General features: G+C 38.0%; 1 protein-coding gene across 5 annotated transcripts; it reads right to left on the reverse strand.

Moving 5' to 3' along the window:
* Window positions 1-207: 207 nt before the first annotated feature.
* On the reverse strand, window positions 208-27782 carry DCL4 (dicer-like 4). Of its 5 annotated transcripts, none has more exons than XM_039023867.2 (25): window positions 27051-27782; window positions 26287-26464; window positions 25342-25452; window positions 24930-25070; window positions 24764-24836; window positions 23668-23732; window positions 22837-22980; window positions 22629-22757; window positions 15512-15653; window positions 15192-15288; window positions 14479-14671; window positions 13759-13919; window positions 13461-13667; window positions 13080-13345; window positions 12734-13005; window positions 12208-12641; window positions 11865-11965; window positions 5006-5211; window positions 4712-4921; window positions 3604-4059; window positions 3219-3488; window positions 2344-2670; window positions 1447-1774; window positions 794-908; window positions 208-644 (listed from the first exon to the last, which is right to left on the reverse strand). In XM_039023867.2, exons 1-25 carry the CDS (start codon window positions 27212-27214, stop codon window positions 482-484), a joined length of 4953 nt encoding a protein of 1650 aa, XP_038879795.2. In that variant the 5' UTR covers window positions 27215-27782; the 3' UTR covers window positions 208-481. The 5 variants fall into 5 exon arrangements, with proteins under 5 accessions (XP_038879795.2, XP_038879794.2, XP_090167021.1 ...); XM_039023866.2 differs by having other exon boundaries at window positions 22629-22760; window positions 27051-27700; XM_090310895.1 differs by having other exon boundaries at window positions 22837-22995; window positions 23646-23732; window positions 27051-27333.

Genomic DNA, 27782 nt, shown 5'->3' on the forward strand with positions numbered 1-27782 from the left:
AATGATATTACTTTACATTTTGTTAAATCAAAAAATAATGATAGTAATAATAACAACACGAACGTAATTCAACTTGCTTGCACTCTTAACTAAAAAGTTAGAGATTGAAATCTTCAACAACATTGTTAAATCAAAAAAAAAAAAATAAAAGAATAGGTAAAATATCAAACTTTTAGGGACCAAATCTATAATAAAATCAAACAGATAGAAACTTTAAGTTGGGACTAAATTCGTATTTAATCAGATTTAATAATAATGAGTATTACATTTTACCAGATTTGTCCAAAACTTACACCTTACAAGTTACAACACGTAATAAATGGTTAATTACAGAATTAACTACGTACACAAGACTCCCGCCCTGAATTGATAAAATAGTGTACTTTTTTTCTATACAATCTTTATGGCTATTCATATGGCTCTATTCTACTACAGTTGCACATTGGCTATCCGCAGGGAATGGCTTTCAGTCGTTATTGTATCAACAATCTGTCTCAGGCAAGTATCCTGCCTTCTTCAAGTACCAAAGAGCTGCTTCGGCCGCATGCTCGGCTGCAGCCTTCTTTCTCAAATGAGGTGCTCCGACAAATTCGAAAATCGTATCAGGGGCTTCTTCCATCTCTAAAACAACCTTGTAAGTAAACCTGCAAGAAGATTGAATCATAATCTCACTTCCTACTTTTAAGAATGGTAAGTCTAATAGAACATTCTAAAAACCAGACTACAAAATCCAGCCTTTTCCATTTCTTCTGCTATGCCTATTCCCAGATTGTACCATTCATCAAGGACTTACATCTTTAAATGGCTTGGTCCTTCCTCATTCATACAATCAAATGAAGGGCGATTCCAATGGTTTGCAGCACAGATTTCATACAGCCGGGATCTTGCCGTTGTTTTCCCCGACCAACCTAAAAAGATCACTCTGCATTAGAAAATAATTCGACACATAATCTTAACAACTCTCCAAGAATAGTAGCGTCAAGGTAGGTATCTACCTTAGGAGTGGTCATTCAAACCGCAAAAACCAAACCATTTCTAAAACCGAACCAAAAACTTCGAAAAATGTGGTTAGGTCCGGTTTGAAGAAATTTTGAAACCAAACTAATTTGGTTCAGTTTGGTTTCAATTTCAAAAACTGAATTTGAGACCGAACCGTTTTTAACTAATATATACATATATTTATTTATTTATATATTTATATATTCAAAGAAAGAGTAAAACTGAATTTAAAACCAAACCCTTTTTTTAATTAAAAAAATATAACATACATTTTTTTAAAATGCCAAAACCAAATTTGAAACCGAACCGAACTGTATACATGTGGTTTGGTTCTGTTTGGTTTGAACTAATAAATTGGTTCGATTCAGTTTTATATATTAGAAAATTCGGTTTGGTTCGGTTCGGTTTCAAACCGAACCGAACCAAACCATTTCCAACCCTGACTACCTGATGATGACTGCAAGTCTGCTGGACTATCATGACCTTCCAAGGCCATGCTAGGCTTCAGTTGTTCTCCCGCAGCTACAGATGAAGAAACCGGCGTTCTGCTTATCCGTGTAATGTGAACTGGATGAGAATTGTCAACTTCACGGTGCACACGAGGATTTAAGTCAGCATTAGAAAATTCTGGCCCATTTATTGTTTCAAGTCCATTGTCAACTTGATCGACCATGCCGAAGGGCGTTTCATCATAACCAATCAATTTAGGTTCCATCCTGCTGCTTGACTTTAAGATCTCTTCTAATGAATTGACCTCAGGTAGAAATCCTTTTGCCTGCAGCAATATGTTTAGAAATTTGCTAAAACCATTTAGAAGGAAAAGACATGTACTAGTAATACAGGTATAAATATAAATAATCGAAATAGTTGATCAGACTGCGAATCAAATTTTTTTTTAACTTAAACCTTGATTTTGTTTTCTCTTGTCCTCAAACATTCCGACTCACAATGACAATACATTAGTTCCAAGAAGATCTAAACTCCAGAGTTGAGAGATTCTTTGCTCCTAAAGACAACTAAAGTTATTTGATCTATCCAACTCAAAATACTACACCGGAAGGGGTCAAAAGAGACGACAAAATAGAAAGTTGACCAACAACATATAATATCTGAACTAAGCTCTGAGATGTTCTTTTTCTTTTGACGTATCCCATAGAAATCCAACTCCCAGAAATCTTTAATCTAGAAGTAATTGACACAGCAATATATTTAGGGACAAGAAAAACCAAAAAGATCAATTGATTCAGATTGTTGCCACAACTATTCAATGCCTTTTTATAGTAAAGAAAAATAATGCAGATAGTTCTTTGGCATAAAATAGAAGTGTTTTATACTAATATCCACCTTCAGCTTTGTGAGTATTAAGTTGGCAGCAATTTTCTCGGCATCTTTCTTTCGGCGGTTGGCTGCAGAGGCAGTGTCATGAAAGTTGCCTCCTTTCACCTCTGCTTTAACTGAATAATATCCTTCCATTTTTGATGAATTAAACTCAAGTTTCCAGCCACAATTTTGACAAAATTCTATTAGATCCCGAATAGGACTAAGCTGGAAGCCTGAAAAGCTCATAATAGGGTCCACAAAAGATAACATTATCTTCCAAACATAGTTCATGTCAAACCCTGTATCAACAAGAACGGCCCCAACACTAGATTCAACCAAGTCTCCCAAAGCCTGCAATGTAAGATGCAGCACTGAAATTAGCGAACAAAAGGAAGTACTTCCCTCTCTACTCCAACATGACAGTCATTTCCTAAACCCTTAGCACTCTCCATTAATTGAAAGATGTAAAAAATAAAACATCTTTTTGTCAGGAATTACGTATATAAAGACATGAGAGATTTGAAAACAAGGGTTCTTTTACAACTCCAGTAAACGGAATGCCTATTTTTTTTTCTTCTTCTTTTTGATAATACGTGGGGTGAGAGATTGAACCTCAAATCTCAAAGTTGATAGTACGTATTCATGACAGTTGAGTTATGCTCGTGTTTGCAAATGGGATTTCAATTGCTTCTAAATAAAATAATCATGCAAAAGAAGAAACCTTTTTCTTTCTAAGAGGGCAAGAGGGTCACTGAAAGATATAATTGGAATGAAAAAAATAGTGAAATTGTATGATCTAGAGACTGAACTTCATTGGACAGATATCCCTAGTCACAAGAAAAGTCCACATGATAGTCCTCGTATTGTTTGAAAATATGCGTTTGATGTGTATCAAATACCTTTGGACATCTCGGCTGCTCAAGTGAATCCCTTTCAGAAGGTGATTTGATGAAGTCTACATAACTTTTTATATCACTTAGAAGGCTAGTAGAATCACAAAGCAGAAACTTGTAGAAGAATCTATCTACCGTAACATTGGCAAAAGCCTCATTCCTCACAAACACTGATCTCAAATCTGTCAATTGACCTGGCTTCAGCTTAGGATATGCTGAATATAGATATGACGTGATCAAGTAATCCAGGACAGCATCTCCAAGAAACTCTAATCTCTGGTCAAACCGGCCAAGATCCATAATATAGCAATATTAAGTAGAAATACAAGAAATTGCAAGTAGAAATGCAGATTATAGCGTACCATTTGAGATGGAAAGAGAGAGTTCATACCTGGTAACAACCTCCTCCATGCTTGTGGTAAGAAGGATGTACAAGTGCCTGCAGCAGCAGACCTTTATGGAGAAATTGATGACCTAATGAATCTTGAAATGCAGAGATGTCTGTCCTATCTGCAAGTAGGACATAATTATTGCTTGCCATGAGAGCATCGGTAACTAGTGAAGATTCAAATTCTACTTGTATGCCGATCCATTTGAGGAATGCAATTGCAGCTTTGAAGCCACTGTCGACTAGGAATGCTCCTACCAGAGCTTCAACCACATCACTGATAGTTTTCTTTTGTAACCAGTGATGGCCTTTGCTACACTTGGTCTCACTGGCTCTTGTGTTTGTTGCATCATCGTGAGAATGGATATCTTTTCTAGTTTCCTCGTTACAAATTCTTGGGCAAGGACGACCAAGTAAATAAAATTGACTAGGTTCAAATGGCTGGTCACGTATGTATACCTGAAGAAAGAAATGATACATGCACTGATATTATGATCCATGGAATGCGTGTAATCAACTGACTAATAAATGCCAACGCCTATCCAAAGAAAAAAGAGGAAATCATAAATGTCAACATCTGTTGATCAATCTCAGGATATATATATACGCAATTTTCCATTATTTGACTTGAGCCCGATTGTTAAAGAAGTGCTTACAATAAATATTTGCTAATGGTCATTGAGATTTGACCTAACAGGTTCTTTTCACTGAATCTACAGAATTGTTATAATAAAATCAAATACTAAATCTGAAGATCCATCATCAAAGTTCCCCAAATAGATAAAACAGATATCACTTTTATTACACTGATGTCATCCCTAATCGAAGTAAAGGAATAATAGAGCAACTAAAAGTCAGATTAACTTGCCCACAACTGATGCTCCAGATTTTTCAACACCAATCTTTCAACTCATAGGACGCATGATCAAACAATTACTAACAACCTGACTTCGGAGAGTACATAGTAACTAACAGAGGAATCATAATAACAAATTCTAAACAGAGCAAAAGTTCAGTTTCTGTTTACGTTTTTAAGGAAAACAGAAGGCATAAACAATTAAATGGTGAATAAACTTAGCACCTAGGGAATTGAAGATCACATGCATCATACCTGTAAATTCTTTCTAGTTGCTAGCTTGAGCAAATTGAAATTTTTCACTAAATAAGAACGTCTTCTTGTAAGTTCTCCTTCGTCAAACTTGTCGTGGGTAAGAAAAAGGTACCTTGCTACAGCAAATTTAAGGAAAGAGTCACCAAGTATTTCAAGCCTTTCCAGGGAAATGCGTTCCTGGCACTTCTCAGTAGTGAGTGCTTCCAGAATCTAATAAGAAAACTCACAGCTATTAAAGGCATGAACAGACCAAAATGTCTAGAGAAATTCAAAGCGCATGACAAAGCAACCCACTCTGTTAGCAGTAACCTCAGCTCCAGCTGGAAAAGCAGCCGCTAGCCTACACTTCAATTCAATAGCAACAAGCAAATTTTCCAGACGATGCATAATTGATGGCAACAAAGATATGGAGCTTCCGATATCTTTTGAAAAACCACATATCTTCAACTGACAAAGCTCGGGAGGCAAATCAATAAAATATTCTTCCAGATAATGTGCATCTGTATCAAGATATAGAACTTGTAAATTCTTTTAGAAAAAATAAAAAGCAAATGTACGAAGACTAAGATGGCATCAAAATTAAACAAGAGCAGTTTGTGTTCATTATTGATTATTGATAAGCCTTTCTTCTTAGTCTTATTAAAATAAAAAGAGATGAACCTTATTAAGCTTCCTCAATTTAAAGAAGCACATGTTATTACTTGATCATAATACAGTTAGCAGATGGAAATAGGCATATGTAGTATAAAATTTCAGATACGAGGTTGTGGCTGCCGATGGGTTAATTAAATTTAGTTTGCAACTGATTAAACAATTATTGTAATTGAACTTATTGCCATCAGGTAGTGACAATAAAATTGGAAACTGATAGGGAAGAGAGCACAAGGAAGACAGTCATTAGAAAGCCATTAAGTGAGAGTAATTTAAGAAAAATAAACGTGATAATTGCATTGTGATTGGCCTAGGGAATTATGAACACTGCTATAAGAAGGGAAGGGAGTATAGAATTTTATCCGTTTAATGTGGTCAGGGAGAGGCACAAGATTCTTGATCCAGAAAGGTACCTGTACTTTCAAATTTCCTTTCAACAAACTTTGAACGATAGAATACTTCCGTATTTTTCCTATTGTTGAGGTCAACAGAAACACTCTTTCTTTTTGGTGATTCTTTCAGCAAAAAATAAAATAAAATAAAATAAAAAATACAGTTTCCTTCTTCTTTTTTTTTTTTTCCCTAATGAAAACAATACTTGTTAAATTAATGAAAAAAGAAGAAGTAAAAGATACACACTTCCAATCAGAGCATAAAGAAAATAGTAACTGCTGAAATTAGGGTTTTGAGCCCTGGGGGCATTTTTGTCTTTTCATTGTATCCTAGGGTTTCCCTGTTCTCTATTTAAACGGTTGGTCTACTGTATTCCATTGTATCAATTTCTAATAATAATTCCCTTAACGAAACCTTGGCCACCATTGAGGAAAACCCAATAGGAGAATCCCAAACCAATAATCCAGATATAACCACTATTATCCAAAAAGCCATTGATAGATACTTCCAAACCCTTCTTCCTCACTTCCATGAAGACCAGCCGCTGCCGCCCTACCCACCGCCGGCCGTGTCCGTCGAAGTCGCCAACTCCCTCGAAGACCTAATCACCAGCCGAAACACCCAGCCACGCGTCACCTGCTCGAACCAACCGCACGCGAACGACGATGTGACCCAGCCGCGCGAAACCAGTTCAGCCGCACGAGCGATGTCGGCTCCGACGCACACAGAAGAGGTCAACCAGCGACCAGCCGCATAAAACCGGTCCGACCGGTCCCAGACGATGCCGACCGAAGCTGTGGAGCGCCGATCTGCTGTTTCCGGCGCTGACTGGACCAGATCTGTGATGCCCGAGGTCCGATCTGCTATTTCCGGTGCCGATTGGTCTAGATCTGTGATGCCCGATGCCGATCGGTCAAGTTTCTGTCCTTTGGGAGTACCGCCAGCCTTCTCCTCTCAGATCGGAGCCTTATTCCAATCTTTGTCGTACCAAAAGACAGATGAAAGAGGTATGGGTATTTTCCAGCAAGGTATGAGCAACCAAATGGGGCAGTTTTTGCCGAGTATGGATGAGTTTGGAGGGGGCGAGCCTTCATCATACCACCAGGACCAAGGAAATATAATCAAAGATCGAGTTACCTAGTTACAGTTGCAGATTAAACAACAGAACGAGATGTTTCAACAGCAGCTTGCTGCTATTGGGGAAGCCATGGGATTGAAATCCAAGATCCAATCAGATCTAAATCCATACCCTGAAAATTCGGTAACTTCGTTTCCTACTTACTCCTCAAATTTATGTTTTAGAACTATAGGCAATTCTTCTGGAATTATTATAGGGGTAAAGTTGAATGGGGATAATTACTTCTCTTGATCCCAATCTATTAAAATGGCTCTTGAGGGCCGTCATAAATTTGGATATCTGACAGGTGAAATACCAAAACCAAGGATCGGTGATCCCCAAGAGCAAATGTGGAAAGGAGAGGATTCTTTGTTGAGATCAATTTTAATTGGCAGTATGGAACCTCAGGTTGGAAAACCTTTATTGTATGCAGCTACAGCCCGTGATATTTGGGAGGCAGCCCAGAAACTCTACGCAAGTAGGTCCATGAATGCAAACAGGGAACGATGGCCGTTACCGCTTACTTTAACAAGCTATCTCTGTTATGGCAAGAGATGGATTTGTGCCGTGAGATGATCTGGAACTATCCTTGTGGAGGAGTGTTGCATTATCAGTCTGAAGAAACGGATCGCATGTATGACTTTCTTACAGGTCTCAACTCTAAATTTGATACAGTGCACAGTCGTATACTGGGGACCAGACCTATACCATCCCTAATGGAGGTCTATTCTGAAGTTCCCCTAGAAGAAGATAGGTCGAGAGCCATGAACAGTACACCTATAACACCAACAGATTCCGCTATTTTCAAAACATCAGGCCTGGTTCAAGATAAACAGAACAATAAGCCGCCCCCAGTGTGTGAACATTGCAAGAAACCCTGGCACACTAAAGATCAGTGCTGGAAACTCCACGGCCGACCGTTAAGAAACGATAGCCAAGTCGGGCTCTCGTAGGTGAATCTGTTACTGAAGATACTCAGACTCAGAACCAGGAAACTTCTCAGAACACTACTACAGTGGGTGTAAGTGCAATCGCCCATACAGGAACTTTTCAATCTTTTGATCTTGTGAGTATAACTGGTAATAAACCGTGGATATTAGACTCAGGAGCCATAGATCACCTCACTGGTTCCTCTGATCAATTTTTATCTTATCAACCTGGTGCTGGAAATGAAAGAATCAGAATTACAGATGAGTCCTTTGCTCCTGTTGCTGGAAAAGGACGAGTGTCACCTTTTGCCGGCTTAGTACTCCAAGATGTGTTGCATGTGCCAAAAGTGTCTTACAATCTGTTATCTATTAGTAAGCTAACAAGAGATTTGAAGTGTTGTGTTAGTTTCTCACCTGATGATGTTGTGTTTCAAGATCTGACCTCGGGGAGGACGATTGGCACTGCCCGGCATGACAGGGGACTCTATTTCCTTACTGAAGAAGCTTCCTTTAGGCTATGTGATAGGACTAGTTTGTTTTCTTCTCATTTTTCCATTTCTGAAACTGATTATATGTTGTGGCATTACCATCTTGGCCATCCTAATTTTCAGTATATGAACTATTTGTTCCCTCATCTTTTTTGTAATATTAATATCTCTAAACTGAAATGTGATGTGTGTGTCCAAGCGAAACAGCCTCGTGTTTCTTTCTCTTCTCAGCTCTATAAGCCGTCTAAACCGTTTACTCTATTCCATAGTGATGTCTGGGGTCCTTCACCAGTCACTACCATAACTAGGAAGCGTTGGTTTGTAACTTTTATTGACGATCATACTCGTCTAACCTGGGTTTTCCTGCTGACAGATAAATCAAAACTCACATTAGTTTTCCAACAATTTTCCAATTCCATAGAAACCCAGTTCAACGCTAAAATTGCTATCCTCAGAAGTGATAATGGTCGAGAGTACCTTAGTAACACCTTACGAGAATTCCTTACCTCCAAAGGTGTTGTCCATCAGAGTTCCTGTGCGTACACTCCTCAACAAAATGGAGTGGCCGAACGGAAAAACCGTCACCTAGTCGAAGTTGCCCGCTCTCTTATGTTGTCTACCTCTCTTCCCTCTTATTTGTGGGGTGATGCTATCCTGACAGCAGCCCATCTCATAAACCACATGCCATCCCGAGTCCTTAAATTCCAAACCCCATTAGACTATTTTAAAGAGTCTTACCCAAACTCCAGACTTCTTTCTGATGTACCCCTTCGTGTCTTTGGCTGTGTGGTGTTCGTCCATACACACGGACCTAACCGTACCAAGTTTACCACTCGAGCACAAAAATGCGTTTTTGTAGGATACCCTCTACATCAGCGTGGGTACAAGTGTTATCACCCTACTTCCAGGAAACATTGTCTCTGTGGATGTGACCTTCGAAAATCATCCATTCTTTCCCAATGATTCTCTTCAGGGGGAGCATTCCAGTGAAGAAACCAATTAGGGTCCCAGTCTTCATACCTTATCTGAACCTGAACCCATCCTTGATGTCAGTGTCAACACCAACACACCCATCCTCCCAACTGAACAAGTCTCTTGGATCACATACTATAGAAAGAATCTCAGGAAGAAAATAGCGCCACCTGTCATCTCTCCGGTTCCAATCCATGAGTCTGAACAGAGATCAATTCCAAGTACTAGTAGTCTTATCCCTAATCATGATAATAAATGTGATAACACTAATGCTTGTGTTGAAAATGTTGAAAGCAACAGTAGGGAAGATAATGCCAACAAGAATGTGATTGAGGTTGATGATGGTGCAGAGACAGATGAGTGTGTGATGCTTGAGGACATGGTAGAACCTGGAAATTTCCCACTGAGAAAAATGTTGAAAGTGGGAAAATAACAGAACCGGAGGGAGAATGTAGTATGTCAGAAGAAAATAAAGATAGAGATGAATCCCTTGATCTTCCGATTTCCCTGAGGAAAGGTACGAGATCATGTACTAAATATTTGTTGCAAAGCTACTTGTTCTATAGTAATTTATCTCCCGAGTTCAAGGCCCTCACTACAAGCCTAGACACAGTGGTGATACCAAAAAGTATACACACCGCATTGGAAAGTCCTAAATGGAAAGCAGCGGTTATGGAAGAAATGAAAGCCCTCGAGAAAAATCATACATGAGATCAAATCAATCTTCCGAATGGTCATAAAGCAGTCAGATGTAAATGGGTAGTCACAATAAAGTATAAGTCTGATGGAACTGTTGACAAATACAAAGCAAGATTAGTAGCCAGGGGTTTTACTCAAACGTTTGGGGTTGATTATTCAGAGACTTTTTCGCCAGTTGCAAAGCTAAATACAGTTCAGGTTCTTCTTTCTATTGCAGTTAATAAGGACTGGCCCCTTCACCAGCTTGATGTGAAGAATACCTTTCTCAATGGAGAACTGGAGGAAGAAGTCTATATGAGTCCTCCCCCAGGAGTTGAGAGATAGTTTGATCACCAAGTTTGCAAATTGAGAAAGTCCTTATATGGGCTGAAACAGTCACCAAGGGCTTGGTTTGACAGATTTACTATGTTTGTAAAATCTCAAGGATATAAACAGGGTCATTCTGATCATACTCTATTTACTAAAAGGTCTGTATCCGGGAAAATCGCAGTTTTGATTGTTTATGTTGATGACATTATTATTTCAGGTGATGATACCTCAGAGATTGACCGATTGAAGGCAAAGATGGTTGAGGAATTCGAGATCAAGGACCTTGAAAAACTAAGATATTTCCTCGGAATGGAAGTAGCTCGATCAAGAGAAGGAATTTCAGTTTCCCAAAAGAAGTATACTCTGGACCTGCTCAAGGAAACAGGTATGACGGGGTGCAAACCAGTTGATACCCCTATAGAAGCCAATGCAAAGTTAAGTAATATGAGTCAAAGTGTTCCAGTGAGCAAAGAAAGATATCAGCGACTTGTTGGGAAATTAATATATCTTTCTCATACTAGACCCGATATCTCTTATGCAGTAAGTATGGTAAGTCAGTTCATGCAGTCATCATATGAAGAACACATGAGGGCAGTGGAGCGCATTTTGAGATATCTGAAAACTTCTCCAGGGAAAGGCTTGATGTTCAGGAAAACTAAAAAACGATGTATCGAAGCTTACACCGATGCTGATTGGGCAGGATCTGTAGCAGACAGAAATTCAACATCAGGATATTGTACCTTTATGTGGGGCAATCTTGTTACATGGAAAAGCAAAAAAACAAGGTGGTGTTGCCAGAAGCAGTGCTGAGGCAGAATACAGGGCCATGAGTCAAAGAATCTGTGAAGAGATCTGACTTGAAAGTCTTGAAAGACCTTGATCAAGAGCATACCAGCCCAATGAAACTCTATTGTGATAATAAAGCAGCCATAGGAAACAACCCTGTTCAACATGACAGAACAAAGCATGTGGAGATTGACCGGCACTTTATCAAGGAAAGACTCAATAGTGGCAACATTTGTGTTCTTTATTTAAGTTGTTGGTCTACTGTATTCCATTGTATCAGTTTCTAATAATAATTCCCTTATCCCGTGGTTTTTCTCCCTAATTAGAGTTTTCCACGTAAACTCTTAGTGTGCTATTTTCTTTTCCCTACTCTTTTTTCCATCAGTAACCATAAAAGTACACACAACTAAGAGGGAGTTGCAAGGACCTCCCAGTTCATACAAGTATCTTCGAAGGAAAAGCCTAATAAAAGTTTGAAAATAGAACACAATTAAGAATCTTTCCATCTAGCCGAAAGGAAAACCACATAATCAAACATCAAAGTGACTTTATACCTCAGGCAAAGAACCAATAAAAATATCATTTAAATAGAACAATAAAATAAAATACACCAAAAATGAATTTTTTTAAAAATTTAAAAAAGAAAATATATTGAGTATTGACTGAGCAACGTGACAAAAGATGTCCATAAATAATAACAGAAATGAAAGCTCAATCTGATCATTCAAGCACCAATATCCAGACATTGAATGCGGCAAACTTAAAACTAAAATTACTAGCCTAAATAGCAAAAGATCTAAGAACATTACCAGAATCTTCCTGCTTTCTATTATGTAGCAAGTTGTGCAAAAAGAACAGGGGTTTTGCACAAAGAAGAGGCTGCTCGGGGGATTTAAGATGAATGCCAAACCTGATCACAACATCCATACAGACTTTATAAATGCAATACAAATAAGAACTAGTAAAGATATAAAAGTACTAGAGTAAATTAGATTCAGCTTCTAATTTATGGCCAAATTGATACTCTTTTTCTTCTTATCCATTTGGTTATATCTTGAATCTACAATGTACTTCCGAAAAGTAAAAAACTATGGTACGGCATAAACTGTAGAAGCATTAGATAAATTCTAGTCCAGAAAACTAGAAACCTACTTTGACCTTAAATGCTCAAAATGACTTGAGGAGCCTGAGTTCTTGTATTGACTGTATCCATTCTTCCCCCACACGATGTTAGTAACAAAAAAGAACTCACCCTTGTAGGGCACATACACTAAACTATTCTCAATATCATTTGACCTTCTACGGCCATCATAAAGCGTCAGGTGGGTATATGAGGAAGCAGCTTCCTTGACAATGGAGCATGCATGATTCTGGAAAATTTGGGAGGATAAACATCTTTTAATAACTCTCCAATCGATGATAACCGATTCCTCATTATCATGAAAAGTCACAGGAAGCAACAAGTAAGATGTTGGTGAAATAGATCTAGAGTCATTATTCCTCAAAGGAATGTACTCCTGAACAAATTCTGATCTGTCTAAAATGACCTTAAGAAACATCTCCTGAAAACTCTCTGCCTGGATAATCTGAAAAACAAAGATAGGGTAAGTTAAAAAACTTATAAAAGAATAATCTAGTCCAGAGTCGGCAGATAAACCATTGCAGATAAACCATTTACCTCATCCTCCAAAAGCTCCACAACCCCTGATGGCATCAAATTTACCCTTACAGATCTTCTACGTGCAAGATGAAGCTCGAGGTCCATTCTCTCAGCCTCCTCGGGTAGTGGTGCCTTCACAAATAAACCGAATTCCTTGTAGATCCTATCTCTAGGATGTGGAGTAAATTTTATATGGTAACAGTAAAGAACAAGATATTCAGAGCCAGTCCAAGACTCTTTTAGAGCAGCAGGAAATATCATCTCATGAAGTTCTCGACGTGAATTCTCATCTGCATCCATGCTTACAAATATCAACCAAGATCCATAAAACTAAAATTAAAAATCAGGAATTACTCAAGTAAACCTTTGGAGCTGTCAGAATCAGAGGAGTCAAGTTCTAATTCCTTTTCATCGGCATTGTCTCTCATGGGCAAGAGATAGTCATTGAGAGCACCAAGTTTATGCAATTCCTCAACAGCTTTTAGACAAGCAACCTTTTTAGCAGCATCCCTCGAAGATTGTGCTCCGCTGACAATTTGGGTGATCGGTGCATTGGATGGCAGAATCGCATGACATACAGTTCCTTCTAAATCATCATAATAGAAAAACTTTGGCTTGGGGTCGAAGTACCTGTTCGTATAAGAATATCGCAAAAATTTATATGTTATTGAAAATAATTTAAGCACACTAGATGAATTCTAAGTTATTGAATATGTAATCTAGTATTGGACAAAGCTTCGCTTACTCATCATGTGGAAGTTTTGAGCAATATTCATGCAGTAAAGATATACTACGTCCAGAAGTGATAGATGCACCAGTTGAAACCACTCTATAGATGCTTTCTTCATGACTACAAAATGTCTCATTGGATGAACGAGAAGAAATTTCTCTGTTCATCCGATTTTCATCTTTTTGAAATTCGTCTATCAATCCTAGCTCCTTTTCATTCCCACTGAGAAATGAAGAATTTGATCAACTAAGGAATATTATAAAAAAAATGACTGTAATTTGAAGAGAAAAAGAAAAAAAGATAAGAAGAAGACCTATCAACAAGGAATGCATATTCAGACTGAGGCATTCGTGCTCGACCTCTTGATTGTATAAAGCTAGATACTGTTTCAGGAAGATCAAATCGTATCACAAGACAGCAAGTCTGAATATCAAGCCCTTCTTCACCAACCTTTGTCGCGATCAAGAGGTTTAGCTGCCAAAGCAATGAACCATAAGGATTAATCATGAACTTCGATTCTTTCAAGTTCAAAACAACCGTTAACTTCCAACGTACCAGAAGAGGTTGAAAATAATCAGAAACAAGGCTTTCATTAATATTAAAACTAAGTGGAATGATTAAATAAATTCATCATATTGTAATAGTTTAAGCTTGTAAAATTGATTATAATTTAACATGATGTCGAAATAGGAGACATTAAGTTAAAAATTCAATCATTATCAATACTATTTGATTTTTTTTTTTTAATCTTTTTGAGAAGAAACACCCATTCCAGTATTTACAGTCTACATGTTGAGCTCATGTGACTAAATATCTAGATTTACCCTAACCTAAAAACATAAAGTTTTGGTATTAGGAGTAATTTAATAGCTATGAAGAAATGAAAATACATATCTGATATTGGCTCCAAAATGAGCCAGAACAAGATGAATCAACTAAAACTTATTTCAAGTTATTAGCAGAGGATGGGGATTCATCCTCTTTCACCCGAGGGGATGTGCATCTGTGTGTGTTTTGTGGGTACGGGACTTACCTCCCCTGATTGGAATTTTGTTAGAATATGGCTCATGGTCTTCCTTGACATGCTCCTCAATTTTGAGTGGACTCCAACAAGAAAATCACACTTCCAATATGACAGAAAATTGAGGTTCTGAAGTATGTACGACAAGGACCGAGCTATAACTATTCTATTCACAAAAATTATACATTTCATGTTGAGTCGATGCCTGAAATGAAGAAACAAATAGAAAGTAGCAGGTTTTAGCAACCTTTACAAGAAATCCACTTTCTTGAATACAAACTAAGGATTTGCCAAAGACAGAAGCCGTGCAGACTTGCTATGAAGATCCAACCACTTCCTTTTGTGTATATATGTAGTCATAGGTTGTGTCTTATCAATAACATTACAGCATACAAATTTGTTCATAAACAAAATCCCTTTTTAACATATATGATAGATATTCATCTGCAACAACCTTGATACAAATATATTCTGCAAATGAGCAGTGGTTGTTCTCCAATTCTCTTCCATATATATTTCAAAAGGTGGTTACATCTCTCCCTCCTCTTTTCTTTGGTGTGTGTGTGTGTTTTGGTGGCTTCTTTTTTTTTTTTTTTTTTGTGTGTGTGTGTGTGTGGGGGGGGGGGGGGGGTTTTGTTGTGGGGCCCATAATCATGCATCCCTCTCACTCCCATAAAAACAGCGATAAAATATAAAAGTAGACAGTAAGAGACTTCAATTCTAACCTGAAGGAAGAAAGAATTCCAATAAGCCGCAAAAGTTTCTTTGAGAAAAATGGATCCTCCAAAATATCAACATTTAACATATCTGACATTCCACAATCTACAGGGAGGGAAAAAGAAAAAAGAAACCGCAAATATCTCAGTTAAGGAAGCTCGAAGTTATCATGACATAACAGTTAGTTTGACAGCAGTGGTGTATCCATTAAAAACTGTTCATAGTGCCTGAATTGTAGAATGGAGCATAAGATCATAGGAATAAGAATAACAACCATATATCAGAGAGGAATGCAGATCAAATCTGCTCCATAAGAAATTTTAAGTACCTATCTTGCAACCCGATGCAAAAACTTCAGCAGCTTGATTAAGGTATTTATCACTTAAGGAGTCGTTTTTTAGGTTTCCCTCCGCTGCCTCTATCAATTCACTTTGCTCAGAGTTATCTCCACTAAGGAGAATTTTACTAGCCTAAGCCAACAGACAAGAAAAGAGAGAATGAGTAAAGCTAACATGAAGACAGATAAAATAGTATATATATCAAATGAACAGAAAAGGAACAACAGAAATTTGCCACAAGAATCATCGATCCTAGATCTCAATATGTGAAGTCTCTTGGTGTCCATAATTAAGTATCCAATCCTGAAGCTTTCAAGAGGCTCGACACTCTTTGTTAGACCCCCAATTAGATGTTAGGAGGGGCAAAAGTGAAAATTCGACGGCTTAGTTAGCTGGTCAGGCTGCTGTTTGTATATATTAATGCATTTTGTGTATTCTGCGGAACCTTGGTATTTCATGTAATAGCTGGTGATTAGTACATCACAGCAAGGGAGAGTGCCATCCTCTTGAATTGGTGGTGAACTAGTGTAACTCTTCTGATTATTATTAATACGATCTTAGTAGGGTGATATTACACTCTTCTCTACAAAAACAATTCACAATCATAGTAGACTTTAACCTCTAGTTACACATTCCCTCTGCTACAATCTAATAATCTGTACAACTACCAGAAAAATCAGATAATCAACCATCAGAATTTAGAGCTTCAAAGGGCCTTCAAAGACATAATAACCATGAATAATTTAGTTGAGGTAAACAATAACATACATTAGATGTGCTACTATTATCTTCCAAACTAATTTTTTCTTTGGTCCATTTGGTTTTCATAATTTCTATTACTTTCTTCTTATTATTTTCATAGTTTAATCAATAAATAGAGACTTCGTTTGATAACCATTTGGTCTTTTATTTTTTAAACTAACTTATAAACACTCACTCCACCCATAGATTTCTTGGTTAATGCCAAGTTCTTGAAAACTAAAAAAATACATAGTTTTAGGGACTTTTTTGTGAAAATTCTTCTTTTTTTTTTATAAGGGACAAATTTCATTGATGAATGAAATTACAAAAGAGAGGGGAAAGAAGCCCCAAAACCAAAGGAGTTACAAAAGACATCTCCAATTGGTCAAAAGAGTCGAAACTATAATAATTGAATTGCTTAGATAATTTACACCAAGAGATAGCAATGTTAATCACATGATCAAAAAAGAGGTCAAATTGTTGGGTTTTGTTGTTGAAGAGGCAGTTGTTCCATTCAAGCCAGACCAACCAGAGGGAAGCTCTAAAAATATTTTTCCAAAGGAGACCTTTTCTTCCCTTGAAAGGATGATCATCAATAACAAGGGTGAGGAATAGGTTGATATCCGGGAGAAAGACCATATGCCAATTAAAAGCAAGAAGAATGTGGTTCCAAAAGGTCCTTAAGAAAGCACAGAACATAAATAAATGGCTTTGTGATTCATTGTCTTTTTTGCAAAGATAGCACCAGTTAGGAGACATCATAAGAGGGGTTACGACGTTGAAGCTTCTCATGTGTGAGTACAGCCCTGTGTGAAAGCTCCCAGAGGAAGAATTTTATCTTTTTGGGGTAGTGGTTGGACTAAATTCCATTAATTGTGTCTGTAGAAAATAACCCACTATTGACATACCGAGAAACGGTCCAAGACTTAGTGGAAAAGTTGCCAGTCGGCTCCAGCTTCCATAACCATTTATCATCAGTTTGGAGGGGCTGATAGGTGGTGAGTGTTTGGGAGAGAATTGACCATTCCTCAGGTTCCACGTCATTAAGGTATCTTCGAAGATGGAGGTTCCATCTCCCATTCGCCCCGTTCCACAATTCATTGACCATAGCATCTTTTGCGAGAGACAGAGCGTATCATTTGGAAAAGATGTGTGCAACGGGCTATTGTTAACCCAAGCCATCAAACCAAAATGAGATGGGAGTTTCCACTGCCTAAAATGGCAGTAACATGTTGATCCATAAGAGGTTGGAGATAGTGCAATGCTTTCCAAGGACCTTTGGTAGTGGACATGGATCTATTACCAGCTTTGTTACCACACAAGGAAGTTCCGAATTTAGCCATGATCACTCTTCGCCATAAAGCAAATTTTTCCACCCTAAAATGCCAAATGGAGCCCCTCATTTCTCAGCTTGAGGTTGGTGATCCCCAAGCCACCCATATATTGTGAGGATGTAACTTTCTTCCAACCAACAAGATGTAAGTTCGATCCATCTTCCTTTCCTTGCCATAAAAAAAACTCAAAATATTTTTTCAATAATATTTGCCACTTTGCAAGGGAGGTTGAAAAGGGATTGGTAATAAGTGGGAAGGTTGCTCAATGAGGCTTGAGTAAGAGTTAACCTCCCCCCTTAGAAATGTATGATGAAGACCATGCTTTAATTCCTTGCTCAATTTTCTCAATCAGAGGGGCCCAAAAAGAGAGAGTTCTGGGCTTTCCATGTAGAGGCAGCCTGAGGTAGATGTTAGGCCATAGTTTGACCTTGTAACCGTATAAACCCGCAATGTCCTGAAGCTGAGTGGGTGTAAGATTGATGCCAAGAATTTCAGATTTTTGGTGATTGATGGATAGGTCAAAGTAGGACTGGAAAGTATCAATAACATCAAACAAATTCTTGATTTGTTCCGAGTTGTAAGTGGAGAATAAGATGGTGTCGTCTGTAAATTGAAGATGGGAGATGGATAGCTCATTATTTCCGAGAGCAAAACCTTAAATCTTTCTATCCAATTCAGGTTGAGATAACAAACGACTAAGGGTATCAATAATGATATTAAAGAGGAAAGGAGATAGCGGATCCCCTTGCCTAATGCCCCTAGAAGCATGAATTTTTCCCCTAGGACGATCATTGATAATGATGGAATAATTTGCGGGTGAGATACAACCCAAAATCATTTTTTTCCAAAGGCATCTGAAACCTCTAGCTTGCAAATTGATGTAAAGGAAGTTCTAATTGACCGTGTCAAAAGCCTTTTCAATATCTAATTTAATCACAATGCCCTTCTTTCCCTGTCTGGTCTACTCATCAATAAGTTCGTTGGCAATAAGTGAGGCATCCAGTATTTGACGCCCCTCAACAAAGGCCAACTGGTGTTTTGAAATCAGGGTAAGGAGGACCTTCTTTAGTCTACCAAAGAAGACTCTAGCCAAAATCTTATAAATATCAGTAATTAGACTAATAGGATTAAAATCACCAACTCTTTTAGCATCCGCACGTTTGGGGATGAGGCAAATGTAAGTCTCGTTAAGATTGGCATTGACGATACCTTTCTTTAAAAAATCCTGAAACACCCTCAATATGTCAGGCTTAAGGATGTGTCGTGATTTTTTATAGAATTCCATAGTGTATCCGTCGGGGCCTGAGGATTTGTTAGTACCAAGAGCACAGACAGCCCCCCAAATTTCCTGCTCATTAAAGGGAGATTCAAGCTGTGAAGACTATTGCATTGTGAGAGAAGGGTAGCTACAGGTAGGTCATGAGTTATTCTTTTTGGTGTACAATCTGGAGAAGAAGCCCATAAATTCCTCAACTATATCGGTTTCAGTAAGAAGGCTCACACCAGTTGTGGAGATAATTTCAAGAATGGTGTTTTGTCTTCTCTTTGTGGGCAAGACACGGTGGAAAAAACGGGTGTTTTGGTAGCCTTCGCTAAGCCAAATGGCTTTGCACTTTTGTCTCCAAAGAGACTCCTCCTTAGCCACCACCGATAGGAGGTGTGCTTTGAGACTATTCTTTTGCATTCTATGGATGGTGGGACTAACGGATGACTCCTCCATACCATCAAGAAGAGTGATTTCCGCTATAATCTTATTCTTTTGCGTGTGAACACAACCAAAGGTTTCTTTGTTCAAAGCTTTGAGGATTTCTTTAAGGTCCTTCAACTTAACAATAAAGTCATGTCTCGATTGCCCAAGCAAAGGAGTGTTCTTCCACCAATAATCAACAAGGTCACCAAAATCTTTGTGCAACAGCCACATATTTTCAAAGCGGAAAGGGGTGGGACCCCATTTGTTAACACCAATGGATGGCAAGATAGGGTAGTGGTCGAATGTCAGTCTCTCCAATCTCTTGGATGTAGTATAGGCAAATTTCTGTTGGATGCTTTCAGTTATCAAAAAATAATCTACAAGTGTGAAGACCGGGTAATTTCTATAACCAAACCAAGTGTAAGATCCATTTTGCAGAGGAATGTCCAGGAGATCAGCCCCATCAATAAAAGTATTGAAAGTTTTCATACTCACCTTTTGGGGCTTGTCATTTGATTTTTCATAGGACCATCTGGACACATTGAAATCACCTCCCAAAATCCAATTTTGCATGCAAAGGCCTTGAAGATCATAAAACTCCTGCCAAAAGAGAGGTCTATCTTTTGCCCAAGAAGGGCCATATATACCAGAGAGCCAAAAAACCCCTAGAGGTTCTCGAGTCCTCTAACACAGACCAATTGATATGCCTAGAGCTCTAAAGAGAATTAATGATAAAACGATCCACATCTTCGAGCTTTGTTTCCTTAAGGATAACCATTGTAGGATTGTGTTTTTAAGTTGAGATTTTTCACAGCCGCACGCTTCTCCCAAGCCTTGATGTCTTGGACATTCCAGGATAGAATGATCATGAAGAAGAGGTCGACCCACCGAGATAAGCCTTAGAAAGGTCCTTGTCATGATTGATAGAGGTATAAAGCCTCTTTAATTCGTTTATGCCTTTATTTTTCTTCTGAGATCGTTTGACCTTCTTTGAGATGGACAGAATAGCAATAATGCACAGATTATGTTCCAGAAGCCAGGGAACCACAATCCAAAGTAGATTGTAGGAGTGTAGTGGAGGGGGAGCAAGGGGAAAGTTGGGTTGGGGTGGAGTGGGCTTTGGATGAGAAATGGTGGGTTAGGGAGAAGTGGGCTTTTGTTGGGATAAGTTTGGTAGGGTGAGGGGAAGACCAACAGGTGTGTTAATGGGCTGGAGGATGGGCTTTTTAGAAAGGTTAAATAGGCTGGTTGGAGGAAGATCGGCTTGTTGGGTTAGTGAAGGAGACGATCAGATAGGTATTGGTCGAGGGATGAGGGGTCAAAGGGAGGTACCTACGAAGCATGTGCAGATGCTGACACGGGGTACGATCCGAGGAGACCCTTCTGTAAGTCAAATCTAGCCTCGTTTTTCACGTCACCTGGAGAAGGGTGTCTGTCCAGTGGCTGAGAGCCATGGATTCCAGCAACAAGACCCAAAAATTGGTTGTTATTAAAGAAAGAATCGACTTGCACCACTATCGGAGATGCAGATGGAGAAAGAATCCCAACAATGGTTGGAATGAAACCTGTGGAATTTTCTTTAAGTCTAATCGTTGCTTCTAAAAGATCCTGGCGAGATAATGTTTTCCTTGCAATTTCAACGAAACCGCCGCAGGTGTCCCCAATAAGCTTGAAGGTATGGTCGTCCCAACAGTCAAAAGGGAGGTTTCTGATTCTAATCCAACCACCATAGCAGGGAACAACAGGATTCACTTTGGCTGAGCTATTACTTCATGGGATGAATTTGAGAGAAAACGGACCAACCTTGTACCAATCTTTCATCGACCCGAGGGTTTTAGTTTGTTCCTCATCCTCACATCTAAGAAGAGCCCGATCAGCTTCTATAGGATTAATTGCACAACGATCACAGACGTGTACTTGGAGGGCACTCATAATATTTTACTGGCCGTCGTGGAAATAGTGACTCGTGACAATGACGGTCGTGTTGAAGTGAAGTGGCATGAGCTAACTCCGTGGAATGTTTGTCTGTAAGCACCACCCTCTTAGATTGTATTAATGGAGTTTTTGCCTTTAATGCCTCTTTAAAGGATAGGGGAAAGGTTTCCTTAAAGGATTTTGTTGGTGCATTTAAGGGGGTGGTTGTGGGCCACATTTTATTGTCTGAGAAAGATAGAATCAAGGTATAAAAGGCTTTCCAACCCTTTCTTCCTTCACCAATCAGCACAAGGATCTTATTTAACCCTCCATTGTTATCGAGTTTGGAAACTTCAGCCAGTATACCCTCCTGTTGCTTGATTTCTTAATCCATACAATCTGTTCATCAAAGCGAAACTCCTTAAAGAACTTCTGGTTTAGCGGAGCAGTCGACAAAGCGAAGAAAGTCTTAATGATCTAAGTGAGTATCTGCCAATGCAAAGCAAGAAAATAGGCTCGATCTTTAGTAGTTTCAATCAGTCGGATACATGAGGCTCTATAGCGATCATTGGTTTCAATGGAGAAAACCTTCCGGTCGATGGTTACAGAGTCAGGTTTGGTCAGAGGCATAATGGTTGGAGGAGGGTTGGGATAGAGGGGGTATAGATCCAAGATGGGGAGAAGGGGTATAGATCGAAGGTGGGGAGAAGGGGTCATCGTTGTCGAAGAAGGGCCGACATGGAGGTGGTGAGGCATGGGGTGAGTCTTTGGGAGAGAGGGAGGAGGGAGGCCATCGATATTCAAAAAAATTGTTTGGTTTATGAAATTTGACAAACTATTCAAATATTTCTTCAAAATAGTTGAAAACAATTGTGGAGAAATGGTGAGAAAACAAGCACAATTTCCAAAAACCAAATGGTTATCTAAGATGTCCATCGTTGTTTACCTCTACACATCTTAAACAGTCCCATAAGGGCAAAAATCTAGGATTGTCCTAAAAAGAGACCTAATTAAGAATGAGGCAACAAAGAATTCTTACATCATGCAATTTGGCCAGCCTCCATGCTTAGAGAAATTACAGTTAACACACATCATTGAGCATTTATTCATGTTAATTTCGAGCCCAAACATTGATACAAAATGACTCAAGATAAAGTTCACATGAAGAAACATTTTGAATAAAAAAATGTGTGCATTTGAGTAAAAGATTGTCTACTAAAAGCAATGTAGCTACCCTCACTCGCCCGAAAAGAAAACCTAGAATAAACCCTTTTCTATTATCGATAGAGCATTTTGACTCTTTCTATATTCCCCTCCTAACCACAAAGAAACAAACAAACAAAAGATTGACACAAACATCAAGTATAGAAAAAATATGATAACAAAAATAGGAAAATAAGACAGGATTTAGATGCTGAAAAGTTTTACCTGCAACGCCCCCCAAACACCAAGGCTTTCCAAACAAAATATGATATTTTTGTGCATTCTGCACAACAATCTCTTGGTGGCCAGCAGAACTTCGTGCTCACATTTCATCTGACCAAGAGCCAATATGCACTGCTTTTGTCCAAGAGAAGGAAGAAATAAAACTCTATGTAGATAACAAAGTTATAACAAAGATTGATTGCCAAAATACCTTGTGTTTAATGTCCTCAAGTAGGCAACAGTAAGTCATAAATGAGCTAGATGACCCATTTGCAACAGGACCATAATAATATATTTTAACAAGTGGTGATAACACAAACGCATCCAGTTCTTCCCTAGCTTCAACTGAATAAACCTACAAAAGGAAAGTCTGTTTTTATTCTTACATCATGTTCAACAATTCACTAAATTTAAATACAGAGAATAGTATTTTCCTTGACTTGATAAAAAACTTTAATCCTGCAGTGTTGCATCAGGGTAGTATAAGTTCATATGCCCAGGAGTACTCCAAAACCAATCACATAAAATGGAAAATGTTCTGTTGGCAGCTGTCTATGTTTGCTCAAATTTTAGGTTCTTGAGGAAATTTAGAACTTCAATGGAATTAATTTCTAGGTTTGACAGGTGAAATGAGAACCGTGCAGAATTGTGCTTGATCTATGAATCCCTGATTCATTGGAAATGTTATTTTCTAAAGAAAAAGACGTCCAGTTCGCTACTTGATTAACCTTTGTTTATTTTATATAGGTGGACTTTCTTCTGACCTTACATTGTAATTACTTTTTTGGATTCATTTATTACACTGAACTATTTTCGATTTTTATATGAAAATTACCGTGTCCTTATCAAAATAATGATAACTCCATTTTTTTTAGAACACGCACTTTGATAAAAATGAAAGAATATACCAGGAAAAAACAAGCTTGAACAAAAGGAGTCCAAACCTAGCTAATTACAGAAAAATACTCCAATTCAAAAGAATAAGTCCAGTGTTCCTGATTAAAATATACATATATATACCTCACGTTGCTCCACAACCCACCTTAGCATCAAGTAACTTCTCAAGACTGTTGATACTTCTAGATAAATTTTGCTGGTTGCAAGCACCTTAATTAGAGAAAGTAGAAGAAAGATTTGAATAAAAATAAAAATAAAAATGAAAATGAAAAATGAAAAAATATCAAGCAAAACCAAGACATGTCATCTGCAATCAAGTAGAAAATATCCCAGACAAAAAGTTAAAACATCCAAGGATTCTTGTGACGCACAGAATCCAAACCATTGGAATAATACTCACACTCACAATGATCAGCAAGGTTTTCCATACGCAGAAAGCCCCCTACTAAACATTGTCAAAACTATTTTCCACCAAATCGGATGCAATTTTCTCCCTCCATCATTCCCAAAAAAAAAATCTTTCAAATGTTTTTTTTTCCCTAAAATGCAGCCAACTGAAGTGGGCAAAAACAGAGAGAAATTCTAGAGCAATTCCACTTAACTGAGTTTGGATCAAAATTAGCCTCCCCGCTTACATCAGAAAATAGAAGAGCCTTTCCTCTTGAGAAGAAAAACTTCTTCCACGGAAAAAGATGTTTCTAAACCTTGAACACCACTAGATCCCAGAAAGAACAAGACCAAACACCAACACGAGCAAGGCGGAATGCCTAAAGTGTAACAAAACAACCTCACAACCCACCACCTGCTAGTTGAGAATCACAATTGACCCACCAGGATATTGGCCATTTCAGCTTTGTGCCAGACAACAACTCAGAGACCAAAAAACCCTTTTCAAATTAGAGAAAATAGATCTAAGGAAAAGATGATATCATTTACAAATTGCAACGATCATGGATATAATATACATAGACATGAAATAGCAGCACTAAAGAAACAAAAATTGCTGACACCAGATCCTATGATCAAAAAGCTGTAGTTCAAGAATCCTGACTAGTACTAAAAAACCACTGTGAAGCATGGACATCTTTATGATAAAAAAATTCCAAGCATTCATAGCAGTACTGATTTAAGAACCTTTGAAGTTATTTAAAAAAAATGTCTACTCGAGAAAAATAAACCGATAGAACTCAAGAATAGGCTCACAACCTAATGAAAATTCTAAATTTAATACAAGGAAATACCTTTTCCTACAACCGGAGAAGCAGTCATACCAAATATCCGGGGTCGTTTAGGCTCATTTGCTTTATAGAACACCTATATAAGTGGTGGAGATAAATTATATTAAGAAATTAAGTGGCCATATCAACCCATCAGGCCCAAGTATTATACACATATATAATTCCTTACTCTCATGATCTCTGCATAAGAATGGTCACTTTTGACTTGAGCGTGATGGCATTCATCAAATATTAAAAGTTCAACAAAATCCATCTTGATATAGCAATGGTGTAAATTACGCAGTAATATTTCAGGGGTCATAACAAAAACCTGAACAAGATCAAGCCATGAGATGTATATGAGATGGAGAGGTAGCTAAAGGAAACTTTTTCTTCATGCATTGAAAAATATCCAATTCTAAAATGATCTCTTAAAATAGTTATTTTCAGCCTCTCTTGCTGTCTTTAATGCAATGATATTAACGATTTTCCAATCTCATTTAAAAAAAAACAAACATGTATGGCTGACTAGAAAAGAAAAATTTGCTCGAGACTTGCAACTATCATAAATATATTTAGAAGGACAATACAAATGGAGTCACCTCATATTCTTCCATCTCTGTTTCCCAATCATAATGGGTATTCAAGCATTTGGAACCTCCACAGTAAACCCTGACTTTGAAATCTGTAGAGTCTTCTATAACTTTTGCTTGCTAAAATGTGATAACCAACAAAAAGAAGCCTTTACATTGAGCTTGAACCACTAATGCAGAAATTGATCAAAACGTTTAATCTAAAACATTTATATAAACAAATAAATTGTGGGCCTTAGAAAGTAACTTTTGTGATGAAAAACAAAGATAATCAAAGACAATGGTAAAATAGTTATGGCCTATATTAGGATCTAGGAGCTAGAACTTATTAGTTACGCTTGTTGTGGGTCTAACTATTATTGAAGCTCGCTTGTCATTCACTCTGTGAGGAAGTCAAAAGAGTCAATACACGTCTTTTGTTTATCCATATTGAGAAATATAGGTATTGTCTCATTTGGATTTTCATTTGTTCCCAGATATATAATAAAGCTGAAAAATAGAACCTAATCCATTTGTTGCCAGTCACTTATTGAAACATTATAAAACATAGGTTGTTTTTCTGTTAGTTACAAATTTTTGTCCTCGTTTTGGTTTCCTTAGGTGCAATTTGGCTGTTAGCTTACCCCATGTGTTGTAAGGTTCAAAGGGCCAACTTTCACATGAATGAAATTTTCAGACTCTTTTATTGACATCAATGTAATGCATGGATGTAATTGGTTGAACTTAAACAAAACAACTTCAAAACCCATTTTAAGGACAGAAATCAGAGTGGAAATCAAACCAATGAAAATAAGCGGAGCCAACTGATAAAAGAGATCACGCCACCCTATCATTACGCAACAGTTCAACAAGGCAGAGATTGAAGTGTAACAATTAATTCCCATAAAAATAATAATCAATATGGATAAATAAATAAAAACCACTAAATTTCAGCATAATTTCAAGTTTCAACACCTGCTGAACTAAAGCAACCGTAGGCGCCAGAAAAACACAGATACCCTTCTGGGACCTCCGGATTAAGTGGCTCATCTCGTATATCAGGAGTATAGCAATGTGAGTCTTCCCACAGCCTGTCCCAAGATACACGATGATATTCTCTTCCAAAGCTTTCTTGCACAGCTCCAATTGATATCTACAAAAGGTAAGAAAAAAATGATGTTCCAACAACGATTTCAGGTTATAGCAGAGCACTAATACTGCATGAAATTTAAAATGGACAATGGAAAGTGCCGATAGTGCTGGAACATTAAGCAGTTCTACGAAATCTGCTCCTTTAATATGAAACAAGTATTTCGTTGATGTGGGCTGTCACGTAAGATCCCAAAATTAAGTCCAAGGAAAAGCATGACCTTCAAACAAACGTGTCACTCGGCAAGTATTTTCAAGAAAGATACATAAAATGTGAAGTTAAAGAAAGAGAGATGTAAATATGAACTTCAACTATCCGACAAATTCATCACTTAGAACGTTAAATTAACAATCAGTTTCTACTTAGGAAAGCATTAGAAACATAGTTCATAGTTCATAGTTCATAGTTCATAGTTGTTTCCTATGAATAAAATATGTAAAAATTAAACAAAATCTAAATTCTAAGTACAACATTGTGACTGAAAACCTTGCACCAAGCACTCAAGAGACAGAAACTCTCCTGCTCATAACACAGCCAAATAAATGCAGTAAAGCTCTATAACCATACAAGATGACATGAAATGACTTACTTCCTTGCGATTCTCCTAGGATCTTTCTCTGATGTTCTTGTACTTGAACCCGCTGCCTGATCATCATTCTGAGACAGACCCATAAATCTCTCGACCGGCACAAAACCAGTGGGTTGAAAATTGACGCTGTCGTCAGTCGTCGAATTGGTCTCCCCATCAGGCATCCTAAACCCAACTCCAAGTAGACAGAAGAAAGAAAGAAAGAAAGAAGATAGCACAGAGATGAATGAGCTTTGTCAGATATTGAAATAAGCGGAGCACAGCAGAAGGAGTCCGGAAAATTGAAAGAACACTACGCTACGTGCTTCTTATGCGAATAATGTCTTGGTCCTTCAGTGGGTACACGAATATCCGTACAATGGGTGGGACCCCACTTGTAAAAGAAGACCAAAAGCCAAGACCCAGAAGAAAGAAAGTCTATACAGTCACTCAAAACTTAGTGTGCAAGTTAGTTTCCTTCCACTAGAAGTTCTTGCCTCCGTGGAATGGAATAAGGGTCGGTTCTCTTAATGAAGGAGACGACCATTCGAAAGCAAATTGTGGGGTTTACACATGGAAAACCGGGTTTTATCTTGTTGGTACTGTAAGTTTCATTGCTTGTTCGCGAGGTTTTCCAAGGTCCCAGGTTTCTTTCATGGTAATAGACGTTGAAGAAAGTCAATCTGCTTTTGGTTCTTTAATAATAATTAAGAAGGTCGCTTCGTCTTCGTGTTATCAGTTGTGATTCTTTCC

The sequence above is a fragment of the Benincasa hispida genome, chromosome 2 (genome assembly GCF_027475165.1).
Source record: "Benincasa hispida cultivar pf3 chromosome 2, pf3_genome.v1.1, whole genome shotgun sequence".
In the NCBI taxonomy this organism is placed as follows: domain Eukaryota; kingdom Viridiplantae; phylum Streptophyta; class Magnoliopsida; order Cucurbitales; family Cucurbitaceae; genus Benincasa; species Benincasa hispida.